The sequence below is a fragment of the Triturus cristatus genome, chromosome 3_2 (assembly GCF_964204655.1).
Source record: "Triturus cristatus chromosome 3_2, aTriCri1.1, whole genome shotgun sequence".
Lineage (NCBI taxonomy): Eukaryota > Metazoa > Chordata > Amphibia > Caudata > Salamandridae > Triturus > Triturus cristatus.
The window spans coordinates 883,383,296-883,403,656 of record NC_140584.1 but is presented as its reverse complement, the minus strand read 5'-3'; the positions used below and the strand labels follow the sequence as shown (position 1 = coordinate 883,403,656).

Genomic DNA, 20,361 nt, shown 5'->3' with positions numbered 1-20,361 from the left:
ATAGGCTGACATATCCGGATGAAAGAACTTTTTTGTCACTCTAATCATCGTCGACAGTGGCGTCGATGGGCTTCCAGTAACAGCCACTGAAAAACCTGTCATCGACGTTATAATCGTCGACGGGGTCGTTGTTGACTGTGCTGAAATCGATGGTCCTGTCATCAACTAATCCTTCGTCGACTGTGTCGTCGCCAGTGACAGACTTGGTGTCGATGAAGACGTCGATGGTATCTTAGACGGTTTTAATTAAATTCTCACCGTTTGCAAAGGCGGAGCAGTCGTCGATGATGGCAGTGTCGGCGATATCTTCGCTGACAGTATGGGTCCGGAGATAGCCATGGTCGTCCATGTGATTGATGTAGACGGGGCCAACGACGTGATTGTGAAACTCGCTGTCGTCGATGACCCAGAGGCTGTCGTCGACGGGGATTTTTCCATTCTGCCATTACCAGGATCAGATGTTGATGCTCTGTTTTTCTTCTTCTCTTTCCTCAAAGGGATAGAAGAGACAGAGGTTGAAGGTTTCAGAGGAGATTTTAGATAGCTTCTCCTTACTTGAGCCCTTCCTTTCTGGAGAGGGTTTAAGGTGTTTCCTGCCCTCTCCAGAGCCTTTTGCCTCAGACCTGGATCTTTTGCGAGATCTGGGTGATCCATCATTGTCTTTGTCAGATGACTTGTGGTGCTTGGTGGATTGTAACAACAGAAGCAACCTTCCTTCTCTGTCTCTCAAGGTCTTGGAAGAGAAAGTGCGACAGATTTTGCACTGCTTTACCTCATGGGCTGGATGGAGGCAGTAGATGCAGTCCTTGTGAGGATCATCAACGTGAACCCTTTTCATGCCACTGGTTTTGCAGGGCCTAAAGAGTCCTATCTTATCAGACATAATGAAACAGAGTTTTGAAGAAAAAACCCGGGGAGACTCCCTTCACACACGACGTGCGGGGTAAATCTTGGGAAAACTGCCTTTGCTGGGAAGGTTCTAGAGGGTGCTAACAGCTGATTGGCTGCATTTAGCTTATGGTCATTTTTTGAGAAAGGACATAGATAGGCTATATTAGCATGGCTCAGGGCCATTGTAGCCTATGGCATTTCTGGAATACTGCTTGTTTTTTATACCGTGGGACTCCCATCTCGACGGCGGAGAATGATTCAGGCACGTGAATCTATGAAAGATACCCCAATACTGGATAATAACAAGTTGCCCAAAATCTGACAAAATGTTGTTAGCACATTGAAATCTCACACAAACCAAACATCATTAAGACATTATTAACTAACAACCATAAGCACCCCTTAGAATGTCAGAGTACATATCTGCTAATCAAGCAGCAAAGAAGAGGCTGGATCTCTTGCATCTATATGGACTAGTAGAGTGGTGCTCTGGATCACATTATATCTGTAATTTGTGTTTCAAGTTTTTTTTTTGGTATAGTAGTTTTGTGAAGCTGGTATTTAAAGCTGCTGTATCGGAAGTGTTTGAGCACATGTCTCGCCTTCATTACGGATATACAACCAGAAATCCCACTAAGAATATATCAGTATTTGCAGTTCTGTGAAATGGTCAAGGACCAAAAGAAAATACCACATACTTAACTATCCACGTTATAACTTCCAATTGTCTCTCCATTTTGTTTTACCCACTCTTTATTTAAAAAGACTCCACAAAAGTTGTCATTTCACTGGGCAACAAGCAAGCTGCCTTCCCATTGTTTATGCTCAGTGATGGCAACACAGCAATGCCTGGCAATTTGTAGTTATATAAATTCCTGCAATATTAAGAACAAGCCCACCACACACAAAACATTTGCATCATATTATTTTTCATCATCATTAAATTATTGGGGTCTTTTTTAGAATCACGTAGGTGCACCTTATAACACCCATGGAGTTTTGGTGCTTCCCCAAAGAACAGTTAATTTAGCCCTGAAGACCTGAAAGGACTTACTATTAATATCAATGTTGGCCACTTTATCAAGATTTGAAGGGTGAAAACTATCTGGCATGCTAAATTCGACTGTGTAACAGTCTAATTACAGATTGATATCTGTCGGAGGTACATGAACCCAGTGAGCCATTTTACAGATGTATGTTTAAGTTACACATACCCACTCAGTTTGAAGTATATTGGGTTCAAATACACAGATAATCCTTGCATGACTCAGTTGAGCAGTTTGTTTTGGAAATTTTCAGAGGCAGGATCCTCTAATGAGGCATTGCATCTTACAATATGTAGTAAAATAAAATAGATGGTACTGATTGAGTTCAGAACTGATCACTAAGCTTAGAATGATATGCTTCATTAGTCCTTGTCTAGTCTTTTGTTCAGTCCTGCTTTCCGTCGAGAGAGTTCAGCTAGCCCCTCCTGGATCTGCTGAATGACAGCCTCATCCTTCTTCTTCTCGGCCTGTTCCAGAGCTTCCTTGAAAATCTTCCTTGCTTGCTCAAAATGTTCTGCCCCTAGGAGGAGGAAGGAAAGTGTCAATGTAAGAAACAAATGCAATGCGTTTTTTTTTATAGGAATGAAGTAGTATGAGGATTAGTTATTAAGCTCAGCGTCGCCCTTGAATCCCATACAATCACAACCCTATGTAATGGCAGGGGAACTCCACACAGAACAATACTGTACAAACAAGTTTGACACGTCACCTGGAATGCAGTCTACTGCATGCTTAGCTTTTCAAGGATCCATATAGGATTGGGACATGTGTAAGGAGAGCCCTACTGGGCGTGAATGCCATGCTGAATGCTAATTGCAATACTAGAACGATAGAGTTGCTGTAGGCCAAGAACGGTATTAACTCCTATGGGATATTGGGGTTACCAGAAAAGCAAGATATGCTAGGGGACAGCATTAAGGTATTTTAGAAGAAGCATTGCAAGTCTAGTGCTAGACTAACATTTAGGTATTCAGTTAGTTAAAATGATTTGTAAGGCATGTATAACCCAGGGACTATGGAACCAGGATAGGTGGACATACATGCTCTGGAGATGTTGGGTAGGCAATACTAGAGCATAACTCCACAACCTGAAAGTCTTTGGCCACTGAAATAACTCATTTGTAGTAATGGCAGGAGGCCAAGTTCATGGCAGAGGAGCACAAGGGTCGCAAAGACTTGTAAGGGGATAGAAGGTCAGTCTGATATTGGAAACTCGGAGTGAACTGCTCTATGTACTGTCAGGCTCATGTCGAGTTCCAGTAAAAGGTACTGAGAGATGGTCATAATATTGCTGAGTATGCATGACCTAAAGGACAACGGGCACAATTGCAAGAGCAATGAGAGCTGAACGCTGGACTAGAGATGCATAACTTGAGCATTACTGCTCTTGGAATACACCCATGCTAGATTACCACCTTGGTGTAACTAACTCAGCAACTATCTTCAATGCACCATTACCTTTGTGTCAGCTATGCGGCATGGTGGCATCAGCACCATCATCAATCGCTACATATGGCTAAACACACACACAAAGACAGTATGGCCAGGAAAGACACGAATTAGACTAAAACCATTTTTTCTTTTTTTTTTAATAAAAACTGACCCCAACTGGTGCTACAGGGCTACAACAAATGAGAATACTGACTTATAAAGGCGCCCAATCAATTAGCAGCTACAGTGCAGAAGTGTCTACCATTTGGAAAGAGATCGCGATCTCCGACATCCTGTAAACTTATTATACACAGCAAGACATAACAACAACTCAGATGACACCGACTGGACAAATCCCTACACTTCCTTGAGGAGTGGATGGCACATTATGTAACAAGTATTAACTAACTGATTAATGTCTATCAATAGAAAGCACCTTCACACAAAATTTGTGGGCTTCGGAATCGTTTCTTAGTCTATATCACAAAACTCATGTGGTACAACTTTGGCACCTTAATACTACCGGGCAACCTCAATTCTTTGCCAAGGAACCTCAAGACAAACTCTTGGCCTATTCAAGTTATGTTGCAGCATCTCAGCCTCCTTTTGTCCAGGGTTTTGTGTAAAAATAATGATAAAGCATGCTACATGGAGACTGGCCTGACTACATGTGCACAGCTGTTTTTATTAGAGAAGTGTATAGTAGACATAGGTAGGGTGACCAGACTTCCAGGATTTGCCCAGACAGTCCCTGTTTTTCATGTACTGTCTTGGCGTCCCAACACTTTTTCCTGCGACCACGATATGTCCTGGTTTTGGAGAAGAGGGTTGGATGAGCGTGCACATTATTCACAGTCTGGTGCAGGCTCACGTTTCTCAGTTTTGGAAGGCAGAAGGACAAAGGAGTACTGGCTTCTGTATGCTTCTGCAAATGTGCGCTGTTTGCACATTTTTGTAGCAAGGCAGTAGGTGAGCACAAGTGACCCCTCATCGCTCCATAAGCGATGAGGGGTCACTTGTGGTGATAAAAATATATAATGTACTGATGAAAGGGTGGAGTTAGAGACGTGGACCGACTGCTAGGGTGAGATGCTGAAAGGGTGCATTACAGACCAAATGACAACATAAAGTATACAGGAAAACTGTACATGGCTTGGCATATTTTAGGTTTAACAGATTAATACAGCCGCACAGGCTGGTTGGCTGAGGATAATAGGGCACTTAGGGTAGGGAATAAACAAACAGGTCAGGGATGTATGATGAAATATGCATGATGAAGCCGTCCTACTGGTTAACAGTGTGGCAATATCAGTTCGCCCTTGCCCAACCAGATCTGCAACAAGATATTACCCATACCACATAAAACCATAAACTAATCTAATCTGGAGAGGGCAGATGGGTTCTTTCAAGAGGCCTGCATACATGTCTGTATGCATAACTGGCTCCTTTTATTTAAACTGCCCTTGTAACCTTTCTCCTTCTTGCCTTATCAGCATCACCTCTCTTACCGGTCCCCTTTGGGTCTGTACACCACGGTACTGCCGCCCACGTGTTTTCGTGCCTGCCTTCCACTGCGTTTTTCAAACTACAGCTCCCTGTGCAGTTTGGAAAAACCTTCAGATGGTACAGTGTTTTACAGTAGAAATAAAGCCTAATCTTGCACCTTTTTCAAATAGCAAAAAAGAAAGAAAAGTACATGAAAAATCAAATCAATTAAAAATACCTTGGTGCATGAGTATCCCTGCCAGGTTGCTGAGCACCACATGCTCCTCAGGGTGCTCTGTCTGCCGTGCCAACTCTGATGCCCGTCTCACATGATTCAAGGCCTTATCGTGCTGTCCCTGGGAATCCAGCACTGCCGCTAGATCATTCATCAGCACCACCGTCTGGAAAGGTGAAAAGAGTGCCACGAAATGTGCCATGTATCCAATGGGTAAGCTTTGCAGAAACAACACAGCCGCCACATTGAAGGAGCCTTGCTAGAAAGACAACTGCTTACAAGAGGCTTATCAGACACAACGTTACCTCGAATACCCTTTTGCATCTCACCTTCCCAAAGTAGTTTTCTCCTTTCTAGGGAGATAGTTACAATTAAAACAGCTCCACAGTGACCTAGTTGTAGCTTGCTATTGGCACTGTGCTTACATAGGGATCAAAGCAATAAGACATGCTTGGCAAGACTGCAATATTAACGCACAGTCCTTTGCACTCAACAACTTGTTCACTATTTACTATTGATTCTCAAAATCCAAAGAGGAGTTAGCTAAAATGTAAGAACTAGCTGAAAGTGTCAGACACGACAGACAGCCATGCAGATCTGTAGTGGCATGCGGCCTGCACTGTGGGACGTCAAGGGATGACAACATGCAGAGTCACCCTCTATCAGCTTGATCTCTCAAACCACTCAACTTGTCAGTGAAATCATCATCTATACTCTACTATCCTCTCCCTTGTATAAGTTAGTCCCTAATTTCATTGGGCATTTTGCCATCACCTCCTGAAGGTATTTGTTCCTGTACCGAGTGAGCAGTTGGCTTCATCAAAAGGGGGGAGGGCAGAAAAGCCCTTATGACTAGCAGATATTTCACCCTCATCAAAAAGGGATATTGACAACATACTCACCTGTGGGTGTGCCTCCCCCTGCACCTCCATACAGATCTTCAGGGCTCTTTCACACATGGTTTGTGCCAGTGGAAGATTTTTGTTGGCCAACAAGTACCGAGCATAGGAGTCCATACAGAGTCCAAACAAGAGGAGAGTGTTGTCTTTTTCTTCTGCTGTAAACAAGAAAAAATACAAAAGGAAAGCTCTGCTTCTGAATGAGATGCAGTCAGAGAAAGCCAGCAGGTAATTTATATTGTGATCTATGCATGTGTGTTTTTCAGGCAATGCGTATTTGCAAGCGGTCAAAAGTTAGGTTTGGCCACTGAAGTCCGACAGTAAATTAATTGTGTCTGAGCTCTTCCATACATGTTGAATTAAAAGTAGCTTAAGGACCACATTACATGCTCTACAGCTTCCGAAATACTTCATCTGCAAAGTCAATCTACTTTCCCATCCATGGCATCTAATAACCCCTTGAGTATTTACAGTGATCCAGAGTTGCAAAGTTGTGTCTCTCCAAGTGAAATAAGCCACAGATTTTTAAATTAACTTTGAATCTTCCATAACCCATCTTTTCATATAGAAACATTTTTTACCAGTATAGCCTAGGTTATCTAGTGTTTATGAGTGACACTCAACTTTACCTAATAGGTTAGAGAGAGATACTTTAAGGGTTTTAGCAACCTTTTTCTTAAAGAAGAGCACCAAATACAGAACATAAGCATAGTAGATTTTCTGTTGCAGGCTGAAGACCCATAAGTGCCAGCCCAAAATTTTTATCCAGACTTGTCCAGAAATATTCTCCTGCACGGAGCTTACACTCTGCCCACAAGAACCTTCTAACCATTCCTTCCTACAGACGGAAACAAATAGGTGGCTGCAGGTTTGCAGTATTGGCCCCCAGCTTCAGCTCTCCCTTTAGATATAAGAAGCTGCACTGAATTCGTTAGATTTCGTAGACTTCTTAAGACTTGGCTATTCACCCAAGCTTATAACTAGATTCTTAGCCACCTCCTGTTCTTTAGTTGACTCAATGCTGTACTGAGAGGTGCCACTGTGATTATTGGGGTTATTTGGGAATCACAATGAGCCAACGCACGTCTGAACAAACAATAATCATATTGCTTATTAAATATGAACAGTCCAAAATGTCACAAGTTTACAACTTGAAAGGTAAAAGTCATAAATGAGGAAGATAATTCATCCGAAAACATTACACTGAAGTAACAGTAGGAGTTGCTCCCCTCAAGAAAAATGTTGTTCAACCAACATGAAATCTCAGTTTTGTTCACTTTTTTCTCCAACTGTAGGGGAAGGCTACCCATCACCATACATTTGTAACGAGATAGAACTAAACACAAGCCTTTTCTATGTGCGCCTGTCATGTCTGAATCTTAGGGGTACTGGCACCAGTTTGTGTAATTACAATTACAAGAACCGCTAAATCCCTCTATTTGGGACAGTGGACTCATTAGATTATTTTTAGAATGATTACTTTTTTTTAGTATTCAAATTTAAGCAAGTACTCATGTAATTTCTCACGACACCCTCTCCTATTCACAGGATGATTGATACTGAGTTTGGATCACAAATAGACATTTTCACCTCCAATGAGCTGGCAAATCTATCTTTAAATGAAAATATATGTTTTATATTTTATAACTATACAAATGTATAAGAGAATGAAAATGCATCAGTCACTTTACATTCATTCACCATCCCTCACCCTTGTCAAAATTGATGTAATCTAGATCCCGTCTTTCCGTTATTCAGAACCAATACAGCAAAAAACACTTGTGTAGTGGGATTTGTTTCTGTAAGGGTAATGATTAAGTGGGATAATAGGAAGAGCTCTGGCTACGGGAATTTTTCACAATCTGATTGGATTGATGTAAAAAGATACTGTAACATATTTGCACTACTTTATCTTCTTTTTTTTTGTTTTAATATTTGTATTGGGTTTTCGTGTTATAGCACAGCAAGAGTCCAACTTTTTAATTCATAGAAAAAATAAAAAACACATCTGGGGTGAACATACAAATCATGAAGGTTACTAATATAGTACCATTACAGTAAAAAAGAAATAACAAAACATTATAAATTCTCCTTCCACCTTGAGATGGGTTCCCAGATACGATTCCCAAGAGTTCTCCCATTTTTGCCCTTCCTTGCGTAGATTCCCTTCTCAAGGTTATACACGGAGAGCAGCCTAGCTAACCACTGTTGCAGGGTTGGAGGTACTTTATCTAACCTCGCTTTTGCAATACACATTCGGAGAAACGACACGGCCACAAATAAAAAGTAGTGTGAGGGGCAGTGCTCAGGATTACCACTTATCCCAAGTATGATCCAAGTCGGTGTGATGGAGATCTTAATTCCTAAGGTTCTATCCAGAAAAGTTTCAATAGCTCTATGTAGTATCTGTAGCTTAGGACAGGAGGTGAATATATGGATTATATCTGCCTCTAAACTATCGCACCGTGGGCAACTAATACCTACGGTTCCACCCCACTGAGCTATCCTTGCGGGTGTGTAATACAGAGAATAAATCATCTTGTATTGCTGGGCCTGTAGCCCTACAGAACATAGGATAGTCCGTCCCAATTCTAGTGAATCTTGGAAGCAGTCCTGGTCTATCCCAAGTTTCTATGCCCAATTACTGCCATATTTTACCAGATCATCACCCTTAATTGCAGAAAGCTCTGAGTAAAACCTACGGATAGTACAGTCTGCACCGCCCTCTATAACATCCAATATCTTACTTTTGCTAAACCCGGCGGTGCCTCCCTGTTTATTGGCAAAAAAGCTCTGAACTTGTAAATATTTAAAGAAACTCCTATCAATACCATAGACAGCCTGTAACTCCGAGAACTGAAGAACACCGTTAGTCCCCATCAAGTCACATAATTTCTGGATTCCCCGCCTTCCCCATTCAGCCATAACTGAATCCGCAAATATTTCTCCTGGCAGGGATACATTCCTAACCATGCAGGTAAATGCGTTAAACCTGCCAAGCCCATATTTTTTACAAAAGGATGTCCATATTTTATAGGCTGCCAGCAGCGTCTTAAATCTAGTTCTTTTAAAGTAGCTAGGATCAGTGTACCTAAGGAAGCAGTTCTCCGCCTCCTCGCCAATAAGTATAGCGTATATGTCAATAGACCCTGATTTAACCTGTGAATCTGCCGCACCCCCACCTAGCAAACCACGCATATACTGGAGGGCGGCTGCCCAGTAATACATCTTAAAATCAGGAACCGCCCAACCTCCCCTATCCCTGGGAAGAGTCATAAAGCGAAGCACCCTACTGGTTTTACCATGTGCCCATATAAATCTATTAATTAAGTGCTCCAGCGCCAAAAACCATTTAGCCTCAAATATAAGTGGGATTGCCCTAAATAAATAAAGAAACTTAGGCAAAATAATCATTTTTACCACGTTGGAGCGCCCAACTAATGACAGCTGGAGGTTGTGCATCCTATCGAGATCTCTTTTAGCTTTGGATATTATAGGTTCAATATTCCTGTCTACAGTTTTATCCAGATCTGCCAAGATACTAATACCTAAATATACGGCACAATCAACCACCCATTCATCATTACAGACTGCCCCCTTATTCTTAATTATCTGAGTCTTCGGTCCATTTAGCGCATATCCTGAAGCCTGACCGAATACCTGGGCTTCTAATTCAACCTCTACTATAGCGCTAGCGGGCATTAGAGTCACTATAGCTACGTCATCTGCGTATGCCAGAGTTTTAAAAACTCGACCTTGGACTTTTATTGGAATAATCTTATCATTTGACTCCAATTTGCGGATCAGTGGGTCAATATATAGTGTGAATAAAAGTGGTGAGCATGGGCACCCTTGACGGGTCCCACCCTTGATCTGTAAAGACTCAGTATAACCTCTATTAATTCTGAGTCGGGCTGTAGGAGCTCTATAAAGGGCCTGGATTGCTCTGATAAACCCCTCGCCGATACCGCCCCACCTCATAGCCATCCAAAGGTAGTCCCAAGAGACCCTATTGAATGCTTTTTCTGCATCCAGCAACATGACCGCCATAGGGTCTCCTGAGACTTCCATTGCATCAAAAAGGGTGATGACTTTGCGAATATGCTGCGTTGTACCCCTCCCTGGGATGAAGCCATATTGAGTAGGACTAACCAGATCCCTATAATTCTACAAAGTCTTAGAGCCATTGCCTTAGAGAAGATTTTTGCATCTGAGTTCATAAGAGTAATAGGTCTATAAGACCCTGGCTCTAAAGGTGATTTACCCTTTTTCAGTATTATCACTATATCTGCTCCTTCTCAGGAACTTGGTATGGAGTCTCCAACCTTTGCCTGCAGTATGGTATCTGCCAGGTCCTGACGGATAGCCTCCTAAAAGACTCTATAAAGTTTGATGGGAATCTGATCAGGGCCTGTGGCTTTACCCAGGGGGAGGCTGTTTAATGCTGCAGTGATCTTTCAGGGTTCAAAGGTACTTCGAGTGCCTCCCTATCCTCCTTGGAGAGTAAAGAAGCTGAGATATCCCTGAGATACTCCTGGATAACCCTTGGCTGATCCTCATTATACAACCCAGCGTAAAACTGTCAAAAGACCTCACAAATCTCATCAGGGTCAGTTACTGTGGCTCCTCTGCCATCTGAGATCTCTCTGACTTCACCTGAGGCCGCTTTCTGTCTTGTGCGAACCGCCATGGTGTGCCCCACCCGCTCACTTAGTTCATGACATTGCTCTTTTTTAATTAGGAAGTTAGCAGCCGCCTTACTGGCAATACTCTCAACTGCTTCCGCCTTTGTATATACGACTTTAAGGAGCACTTGGTCAAGAAGGTTCCTATGAAGAATTGCTAAATTCAGTTCCTCCTCTGAATCAGTAACGGCTTGAGCTAGTTTCTTTGATCTTAGTTCTTCCTGCTTTTGCTTATATAAGCTAAAGCTCAGCCTCTCCCCGCGAATACCCGCCTTAAAGGCATCCCAAGATACCCCTGAAGAAGTACTTCCTCTATTGATCTCCCAAAAAGTTACAATCCAGTCCTTCATATGTTTAATATAGCTCTCATCCTTAAGTAATCCTCTCTCAAAGGTCCATATCTGCTCACGCCTAATCACTTTTGTAAGTTTTAATGTTAGCACCAGCGGATTATGGTCAGAGACAATCCGAGGCAGTTTCTCAATCTGGGTTCTTGACATCAGGGAATTAGAAATAAAAAAATAATCCAATCTAACACAGACCTTGAGTGGGGCTGAATAGTAAGTACTACCAGTGCCTATAGGGTTTAAACGTGCCCACACATCAGCTAGAGAATTGTGCCGAGCCAAGTTCACTATTACGCGGCATGTTTTTTTTTACGACCAAGATAGCAATGTCCTGCTTCTGTACCCAGCCCTCCTAACCCATTTATATTAAAATCTCCACATAGGATTAGCCTTATGGCCTGAGCCGGTCATCCGAAGTCCAGAAACTCAAATATATCCAGATCATCCTCAGTAGATCCATACACCGATCCTATAGTAAATGCTTCCCCATTTATTATGCATTCAAGAAGGACCCATCTACCCCATTGGTCTTCGATCTTTCTTTTAACTATGACATCATTTTTTTTAGATAGTATAGCAACCCCTCTGGTCTTGGCCCCCTGTTTTGTATGGGCAAGCAAAAAGAACCCCAATTGCTCCAGTAACTAGCCCCTTGCCCCTCTATAGGCGTCTCCAGTAGACAAACAAAATCCAATCGCATTGATCTCAAGATTGCCGTAACTCATTGTCTTTTAAGGTGATCATTGAGCCCACAGATATTAACCGAGGCAATCCGCACACTCATTAAAATACATCAAATACCTGTCCAGACCATTTAACCAGCAGAAAAACAATATCCAAATTCCACTTCACCCGTTCTGTATTCCTTCTTTCCCCATACTTGCTACACCCGTGTCCAACCCACTGCCTCAGATGCCGTGCAGTGCTATACTGTGTGTGCCTCCCCCAGCCCCCCCAGACTAGAATCCCTCCCCCCCAGGCCAGCCCCCACTCCCTTTACAGGCAAATAGGTCACTCGTGACCTATGTGTGACCGCTTAGCTCGCAGCAAATCGCAGCCTCCCCCCTTTCTGCCGTTTAGACAGTGTATAACCCTTAATTATACCTTAACTTCAAAAATATCTAATAAGAAAGAGGAAGTGAAAACCCCCAGAAAGCCATGAAAGGATAAAACAACAAGCAAACCCCCTTATAATACCCACTCTAGGCCCCCCTACCTTATCCCCCCTTCTGCTCAGCCATATATTGTTGGGCCTTAACTTCGGAAAAGAACATTCGGACATGCCCTTTGATAATCACCTTAAGCCTTGCAGGATACAATAAATAAGCCTTACACCCCAGACCCTGAAAAGGAGCAATCAACTGTCTTAACCTCCACCTTCTTTTTACAGTGACATGACAGAAGTCAGGACGGGCAAAGAATGTAATACCGTCAAATGTACGCCTAGATTCGGGCTTTGCCTTGTCCATGGCTTCTTGTCTAAGAAGATAATTGCCAACATAGACAAGGACTGCCCTGGGTCTTTCAAGTCGAGACGCCCCCTGACCTTCCCTTTGAATCAAAGGAAACCGATGAGCTCTCTGCACCTCATTCTCCCAGTTCCAAGAGGTCAGCTCGGGGAAGGCGCCCTTCAACAAATTGATGACAAACAACCTGACATCCTGCCCATCAGCCCCTTCAGCCACCCCCAACAGCCTAATGTTATTCCGCCGCTGGCACTACTCAAAATCCTCCAGCTTCCGCTGAACGTCCTCAACCGCTTTCTCTTGTGCCTGTTTAAAAGTCTGCCATCTGCTAACATCATCTTCCAATCTTCCTGTTCTTTCCTCCACGTGGGCGACCCTGTCTGCCATGTCTTCATATAATTTGTTCATCTTTCTGAGAGAGCTCTGTATCTTCTTTGTTGCTTGCTTGGCTCTCCGACTCTCTGTCCTGGCCTCTCCCTGCATTTGCTTAAGGGTAGCGTAAAGAAGATCCAATGAAGGGGCCTGAGGAGGACTATTCGGAATATTCTGCCCCGCATGATTGTTTGTACCGCCATCATCTTGGAATAGCTGCGATGTGGCTGAATAGTCCCAAAGGAGCTTCCTGGCGGTCCCGGTGTTTGAGGGGCTATCTGCCAATTTAGACTTTGATTTAACCTTCTTTTTCTCCTGGGTACCCCTATGAGCTGCCAGGGCCTTCTGCACAGAGGAGCTCTCAACAGAATCAGAGTCGTAAGATAAACTCTCTTCACTCGAGAGAAAGGAGTCCGAATCGTCGTTAAGAGAGAAGAAACAATCTCCGTCAGGCGATCCAGTAGCCCCCCTATCCTGGGCTAGCCCAAGAAACTGCCTTGAAATTGTGAGATCAGTGAGTGCTGGGGGCTTTACCAAGGACATCAATTCCTGACTACTCACAGCATGCTCCGATAAGGCCTGCTCTCCTCCAAGCGTACTATCAGTAAGTTCCACCTCAGAACCCCCAATTTCATTTGTGGCCCCAAGGACGGAGTCTCCTACCTCAATAGACTGAACATAATGAGCCATGCCCGTTGGATCCGCGAGCTCAGCGCTCGGCTTCCCTTGACTCCCGTCTGTCCCGGGTAGTGCCTGCAACATTGTATCGACGCGTTGCCTGTATACCAAACCTTGAGCGTCCTCGAGGCTCCCGTCTCTAGCTCCAGCTTCCGTGCTCTCCACTGGCCTCACGGTGAAGGATTCGATCAAGGTAGGCTGTCTGAGTATACTTTCCTTAGTTTTGTTCGCATCTCTGGCAGTTTTTACCGCGGCGGCTTTCCGAGCAGCATTGGCAGAGTCTTTACTACCGACGGTCACAGTGCTGCCGCCATTGCCCTGCCGTTCATTTGATTTTTTAGAGATTGTCCTGCGCATCAAGCCTGTACTGCAGTGCGCTGGGATCAGGGCCATCGTATCCTTCGTCGATTCTTTAGTGGCACCTGGATCTCTTGGGTCTTTCTGATCCTTAAGCTGCTTCGGTCCCCTCGGCGCCATCCTCAACTCGGCTCTCCGCCACTGTAGCAGCCCCATTAATCGTTCAAGACTATGCTGCACAAGGACCACCAGCGAAGCAACAGAATGCGGGAGCCACCAGAGCCGATCTAGGTCCTGTGGTCGAGCAGGCGGGGGGTGATTCTTCCAAATAGAGAACAAAGGCATTCTTTAACTCGCCATTGGAAGACAGAAAGGAGGGAGCGAGTTCTGCGACTACACGCTACGGCCGGTCAGCGGCCATCTTGCCCCCCGCATTTTTGCACTACTTTATTTTCAAAGAGAGATAAAATCATAAATTGTTTTAGGACTTTTTAAAATAAAAATAAGAGAAATAATATTTTTAGATAAAGATGCATGTTTGTGAGTTAATGGGAGGTTGGTGTCCCATTCATTACTAGCATAACATGCTAACATTGATTAAAACACGGCCTTAAAAATTCATGTAAAAATACAAAATCAACAAATATAATAATTATGTAACCAACCGACGTAGGACTTAACACCTCAACAACAATATGCTTAAAATAGAGTTTGTTGTGTATCAAGGCCTGAGATTTTTAAAGTTGGGTATGCACATTTGCTTAGCAAAGCACCCCCAATGCCTCACGTTTTGGGTGCAAAATTCCAATGACAGGTTGCAGGGCAGTGTGTGCGATGTGTACGACGTAATGTCAATGCTTCCTTTCTACAGTAGAGCACAGTGATGGTTTTCCTCCTTCTTTTTACTAGGCTCACTGTTTAACATTTGGATTTTTCTGCGCCACGTGTGTCCTAGGTCCCTAATCCAAGCAGAAGTCAGAGAGGAAATTGAAGTGCTTAAATACATCAGAGCAGAGTGTCTGTGCAGAGGTGCAGGACTGAAGACATACATGCAGTATCGGGAGAAATCAACCAGTGAAATGGAGTCATTGTGTATGGACACAGCTCTGTTTGAGGATCTTCAGACAGTTCATTCAGGCCTAGCTGTGGCCTAAGGAAGATCCTAGTCGTAGACATACATTTCAAGCAGGGCACACCAAAAAGCTGCATTTCTGAGAAGAACAGGATTTCCTTCGCATATACAGAAAATGTGTACCGCAAGTTACACTATAGAACACAGAGTACATTTCAAAACGTGTTACGAGTCCAAATTTCAAAATGATACATAGACGATTAAAAGCATTTGCACACGTTTTTAACATACCCTACAACAGGCACACTATTGGTACCCTTTATGTGTCTGTTCTGTGTATAAAAAAGGAGGACAGCATTGCTTCTGTACCTGCTGTTTGTGTGGAGGAAGGCTGCCCCACTGCTCCACATAGTGTGTGTGTAGGAAGTCTGTCCCACTGCTCCACACAGTGTGTGTGGAGACTGTCCCACTGCTCCACACAGTGTGTGTGGAGGAAGACTGTCCCACTGCTCCACACAGTGTGTGTGGAGAAAGACTGTCCCAGTGCTCCACACAGTGTGTGTGGAGAAAGACTTTCCCAGTGCTCCACGTAGTGCGTGTGGAGGAAGACTGTGCCACTGCACCACACAGTGTGTGTGGAGGAAGACCGCCCCACTGCTCCACATAGTGCGTGTGGAGGAAGACCGTCCCACTGCTCCACATAGTGCGTTTGGAAGAAGACTGTCCTACTGCTCCACACAGTGGGTGTGGAGGAAGACTGTCCCACTGCTCCACACAGCGTGTGTGGAGGAAGACTGTCACACTGCTCCACACAGTGTGTGTGGAGGAAGGCTGCCCCACTGCTCCACATAGTGTGTGTGGAGGAGGCTGCCCCACTGCTCCACACACTGTGTGTGGAGGAAGACTGTCACACTGCTCCACACAGTGTGTGTGGAGGAAGGCTGCCCCACTGCTCCACATAGTGTGTGTGGAGGAAGGCTGCCTTACATAGTGTGTGTGGAGGAAGGCTGCCCCACTGCTCCACACAGTGTGTGTGGAGGAAGGCTGCCCCACTGCTCCACATACTGTGTGTTGAGGAAGACTGTCCCACTGCTCCACACAGTGTGTGTGTGGAGGAAGACTGTCACACTGCTCCACACAGTGTGTGTGGAGGAAGACTGTGCGGCTGCTCCACACAGTGTGTGTGGAGAAAGACTGTCCCAGTGCTCTACAGTGTGTGTGGAGGAAGACTGTCACACTGCTCCTCATAGTGTGTGTGGAGGAAGACTGTCACACTGCGTGTGTGGAAGAAGACTGTGCCACTGCTCCACACAGTGTGTGTGGAGAAAGACTGTCACACTGCTCGTCACAGTGTGTGTGGAGGAAGACTGGCCCACTACTCCACACAGTGTGTGTGGAGGAAGACTGTGCCACTGCTCCACAGTGTGTGTGGAGGAAGACTGCCCCACTGCTCCACACAGTGTGTGTGGAGGAAGACTGTCCCACTGCTCCACACAGTGAGTGGAGGAAGGCTGTCCCACTGCTCCACACAGTGAGTGGAGGAAGACTGTCCCACTGCTCCACACAGTGAGTGGAGGAAGACTGGCCAAGTGCATATTGGTGGATGGGCAGAGTTGAGAAACAGTGGGTGTACATTTATACGGACAATGATGGCAGTAGTTAGAGGAACTATCCCCGATTAGAGAGTGTTGACATGAGCTTTTTACCTCTTTGTTCAGACGTAGCAAAGTATCCCTTGAATATCTGGGTATAAAGGGGATGCCATTATTTATAGTGTCTGGCTCTGTGCTCTGCCTAGCGCGGACGAGCGCAGACGAGCTTGCCTTAAGCGCGCCTTTGGCGCGCCCGCTGCGCTCGTCCGCTGCGCTTCCGGCAGAAGCACATACTTTATGGAGTTGCTGGGATGTGAAGGGGGGGCGTGGCCAACACAGGTAGGCGTGTCACGTGGCCCAATGAGCTCGACTGCAATGCAATGGCGTCAACAGAGAGGCATTGCCCGTGTCAGCGTTGACTCCGCTGTGCGGGGATGCCTGAGTCCGAAGCGTACTGCCAGAGAATCGGTGAGCAATTTAAAAGTACAAAGTCACACAGTTAAAAAATGCTATCGCTAGTGCTACTCCCGGCTTTCCGCCTCAGGAGGTTTCAGAATCAGTGCGGCGTTTGAGTCAGCGTGCGCTTTATCCGAGTGGGGGGCGTGGCCAACACAGGTAGCGTGTCACGTGGCCCAATGAGCTCGACTGCAATGCAATGGCGTCAACAGAGAGGCGTTGCCCATGTCAGCGTTGACTCCGCTGTGCGGGGATGCCTGAGTCCGAAGCGTACTGCCAGAGAATCGGTGAGCAATTTAAAAGTACAAAGTCACACAGTTAAAAAATGCTATCGCTAGTGCTACTCCCGGCTTTCCGCCTCAGGAGGTTTCAGAATTTCTGCCCAAAAAATGGTTACACTTCACTCCAAAGACAAAAAGACGTTGAGTGAAAAGTAGAAAACCTTAAAAAGTTTCGATAATTTTGACAAAATAGTCAAATAGGACAGAGCTGTGGAATCCAGGGTCCTGACTGAAGGAGCCGGAAATAACAACTGACCTAAGTGTCACCCTTGAGACATGATGGGAAGCTGGGGTCAAGGCTGCCTTAAAGGCATGGTGTCAGTTTTTGTACAATTGCTTTCATTTTTTATGCTATTGGCTTACAATGCAGCCTGTAGGCTAACAATGCCAGCTCTTTTTGCAGTTTTCATGAGTTGTACTCATTAAAAGGAGTTCAAGTAATACTTGCCCTACTGTGGTTCATATATTCATTATGTGTTTGCACAAGTATTTATCTTATTATTGCATTGTTTAGCCTCCTATATTGGTATGAGCAAAAAATGATATATGTATATGGAATATGCTACTTACCAGTATGCATCTGTTCTTGGCACGTAGAGCTGCAGATCTACACACTTATGCATAGATCGCCATCTGGTGTTGGGCCCGGATGTTTGCAGTTGTTTTTCCTCTTGGAAAGTCTTTGGAAGTCACAAGGTCGGTGACTCCTCCTTTGGATCGTATTGCGCATGGGCTTCGGCTCCATCCTCAGATTGTTTTTCGCCAGCAGGGAAATGATGGAGTGTAGTAATAAACAGTGAAGATGCCCATGTGTGTTGTATCTAAATAAGATAAACTGGAACAGATAAAGGTAGCCGGGGATGCGGGTGGGCGTGTGTAGATCTGCAGCTCTACATGCCAAGAACAGATGCATACTGGTAAGTAGCATATTCCATTCGAGGCATATGAGCTGCAGATTACACACTTGTGCATAGATTATATAGCAGTACCCACCGTTAGCGGCGACCACCCATATCTGTTGCAGTGGTTTGAAATAATGTTTTGAGTACAGCCTGGCCCACACTAGCTTGTTGCTTAGTTTGCACATCTACACAATAGTGTTTAGTGAAAGTGTGCGGTGTTGACCATGTAGCTGCTCTGCAGATATCATCTAATGGGATGTTCCCTAAAAATGCCATTGAAGCCCCTATTTTGCGTGTAGAGTGGGCTTTAGGGGGAACGGAAAGCGTTTGTTTTGCTTTGTGGTAGCAAATCTGAATGCATTTGACAATCCACCTAGCTATTCCCACTTGGAGATGGGGTTGCCCTTGTGTGGTGGAGAGAAAGAGACAAACGGCTGTTTGGGCTTGCGGGAAGGTTGTGTTCTCTGTATGTAGTAGAGTAAGGCTCTTTTGACATCTAGTGTGTGAAGAGCTCTTTCTGCAACGGTTTGTGGTTGCGAGAAGAAAACTGGTAGTTCTACCGCTTGGTTTATGTGAAAGGGAGAAATGACTTTAGCGAGGAATTTTGGGTTGGTACGGAGAACAACCTTGTTATGGTGCATTTGCAGAAAAGGTTCTTGAATGGTAAGTGCTTGTATTTCACTGACCCTTCTGAGGGAAGTGATGGCTACAAGAAAAGCGGTTTTCCATGTTAGGAATTGGAGTTCACATTTGTGCAGAGGTTCGAAGGGAGGCCCCATTAGTCTGGTGAGAACGATGTTTAGGTTCCATACAGGTGAGGGTGGCAGTCTGGGTGGAATTATCCTTTTAAGGCCTTCCATGAAGGCTTTAATGGCAGGTACTCTAAAAAGTGATAGATGTTGCCTGTTTTGCAGATAAGCTGCTATGGCTGTGAGGCGTAGACTAATAGACGTATAGGCTAGATTGCATCTTTGCAGGTGTAGTAAATAGCCTATGATGTGTTGAATGGACACATCTAGGGGATTGATGGTATTGTTGTGACAGTAGACAACAAAACGTTTCCACTTGGCGGCGTAGCACGCTCTAGTGGTGGGTCGCCTAGCTTCTTTGATGACGTTCATACAGTCAGGGGGAAGATTGAGGTAACCGAATTCTAGGATTTCAGGAGCCAGATCGCTAGGTTGAGCTGAGCTGGGTCCGGGTGTCTGATCTCTCCATGGTTCTGGGTTAGGAGGTGTGGAGAGAGGTCTAACTTTTGGTGTGGTACTACAGATAATTCCAGCAGTGTGGTGTACCATGGTTGTCTGGCCCAAGTTGGAGCTACTAGTATGAGAGTGAGGGAGTGTTGTTGTGGTTGGCGCACCTCTAATGGAATGAGTGGGAGAGGCGGAAAAGCGTACGCAAATTTGCCTGACCAGTTCATCCATATCTCATTGCCTTTGGACAATGGGTGTGGATATTTGGCGGCGAAGCTTGGGCATTTGGCGTTTTCGTGGGTGGCGAAGAGGTCTATTTGTGGATGCCCCCACAGTTGAAAGTACGGGTGAAGAACTTGTGAATGTAGTTCCCACTCGTGAATCTGTTGTGTCTGTCTGCTGAGTAGATCGGCCATAGTGTTTTGGACTCCTGGGACATGTTGGGCCAGGAGAATGATTTTCTGGGGTATGGCCCATCTCCATATACTCTGCGCTAGTTGAGAGAGCTGTGGAGAGTGTGTGCCGCCTTGTTTTTGAATGTAGTACATGGCTGTCATGTTGTCTGTGCGGACTAGGACTGCCTTGCCTGAAATCTGTGTCTGGAAGGATTTCAGGGCTAAGAATATTGCTAGTAACTCCAGATGGTTGATGCGGAGTAACTTTTGTTGATGTGTCCATCTGCCCTGCATTGTGTGATGTAACAGGTGAGCTCCCCAGCCGGAGAGCGATGCGTCCGTTGTCAGTATTATCTGAGAAACCGGGTCCAGGAACGGTCGCCCTTTGGAAAGATTTTTGGTGGTCCACCACTGCAGAAAGCGATGGGTACGACCGTCTACCAACACCAGATCTGTTCATTGATCTTGGGCCTGGTTCCATTGGCGCGCTAAGCACTCTTGGAGAGGACGCATTTGGAGTCTTGCGTGAGGTACTATGAATATGCAAGAGGCCATCATCCCGATTAGTTGCATAAACACTCAAGCTGGAAGGGAGTGTTGTGCTATACATTTTTCGCGTAGAGCCTGAATGCTTG

General features: G+C 45.0%; 1 protein-coding gene across 4 annotated transcripts in view; it reads right to left on the bottom strand.

Annotated features, from left to right (window-relative positions):
* Positions 1-1,626: 1,626 nt before the first annotated feature.
* TTC19 (tetratricopeptide repeat domain 19) overlaps positions 1,627-20,361 on the bottom strand; it is a 231,292-nt gene continuing 212,557 nt past the window's right edge. For 2 of the 4 annotated variants that reach the window (XM_085649262.1, XM_085649264.1), the window contains 3 exons: positions 5,991-6,145; positions 5,092-5,254; positions 1,627-2,457 (listed from right to left, as the gene is read on the bottom strand). In XM_085649262.1, coding sequence (XP_085505388.1) covers positions 2,300-2,457; positions 5,092-5,254; positions 5,991-6,145 — 476 coding nt within the window. In that variant the 3' untranslated portion in view covers positions 1,627-2,299. The remainder of the gene's footprint in view (positions 2,458-5,091; positions 5,255-5,990; positions 6,146-20,361) is intronic. The other 2 variants (XM_085649263.1, XM_085649265.1) reach the window with 1 other exon arrangement.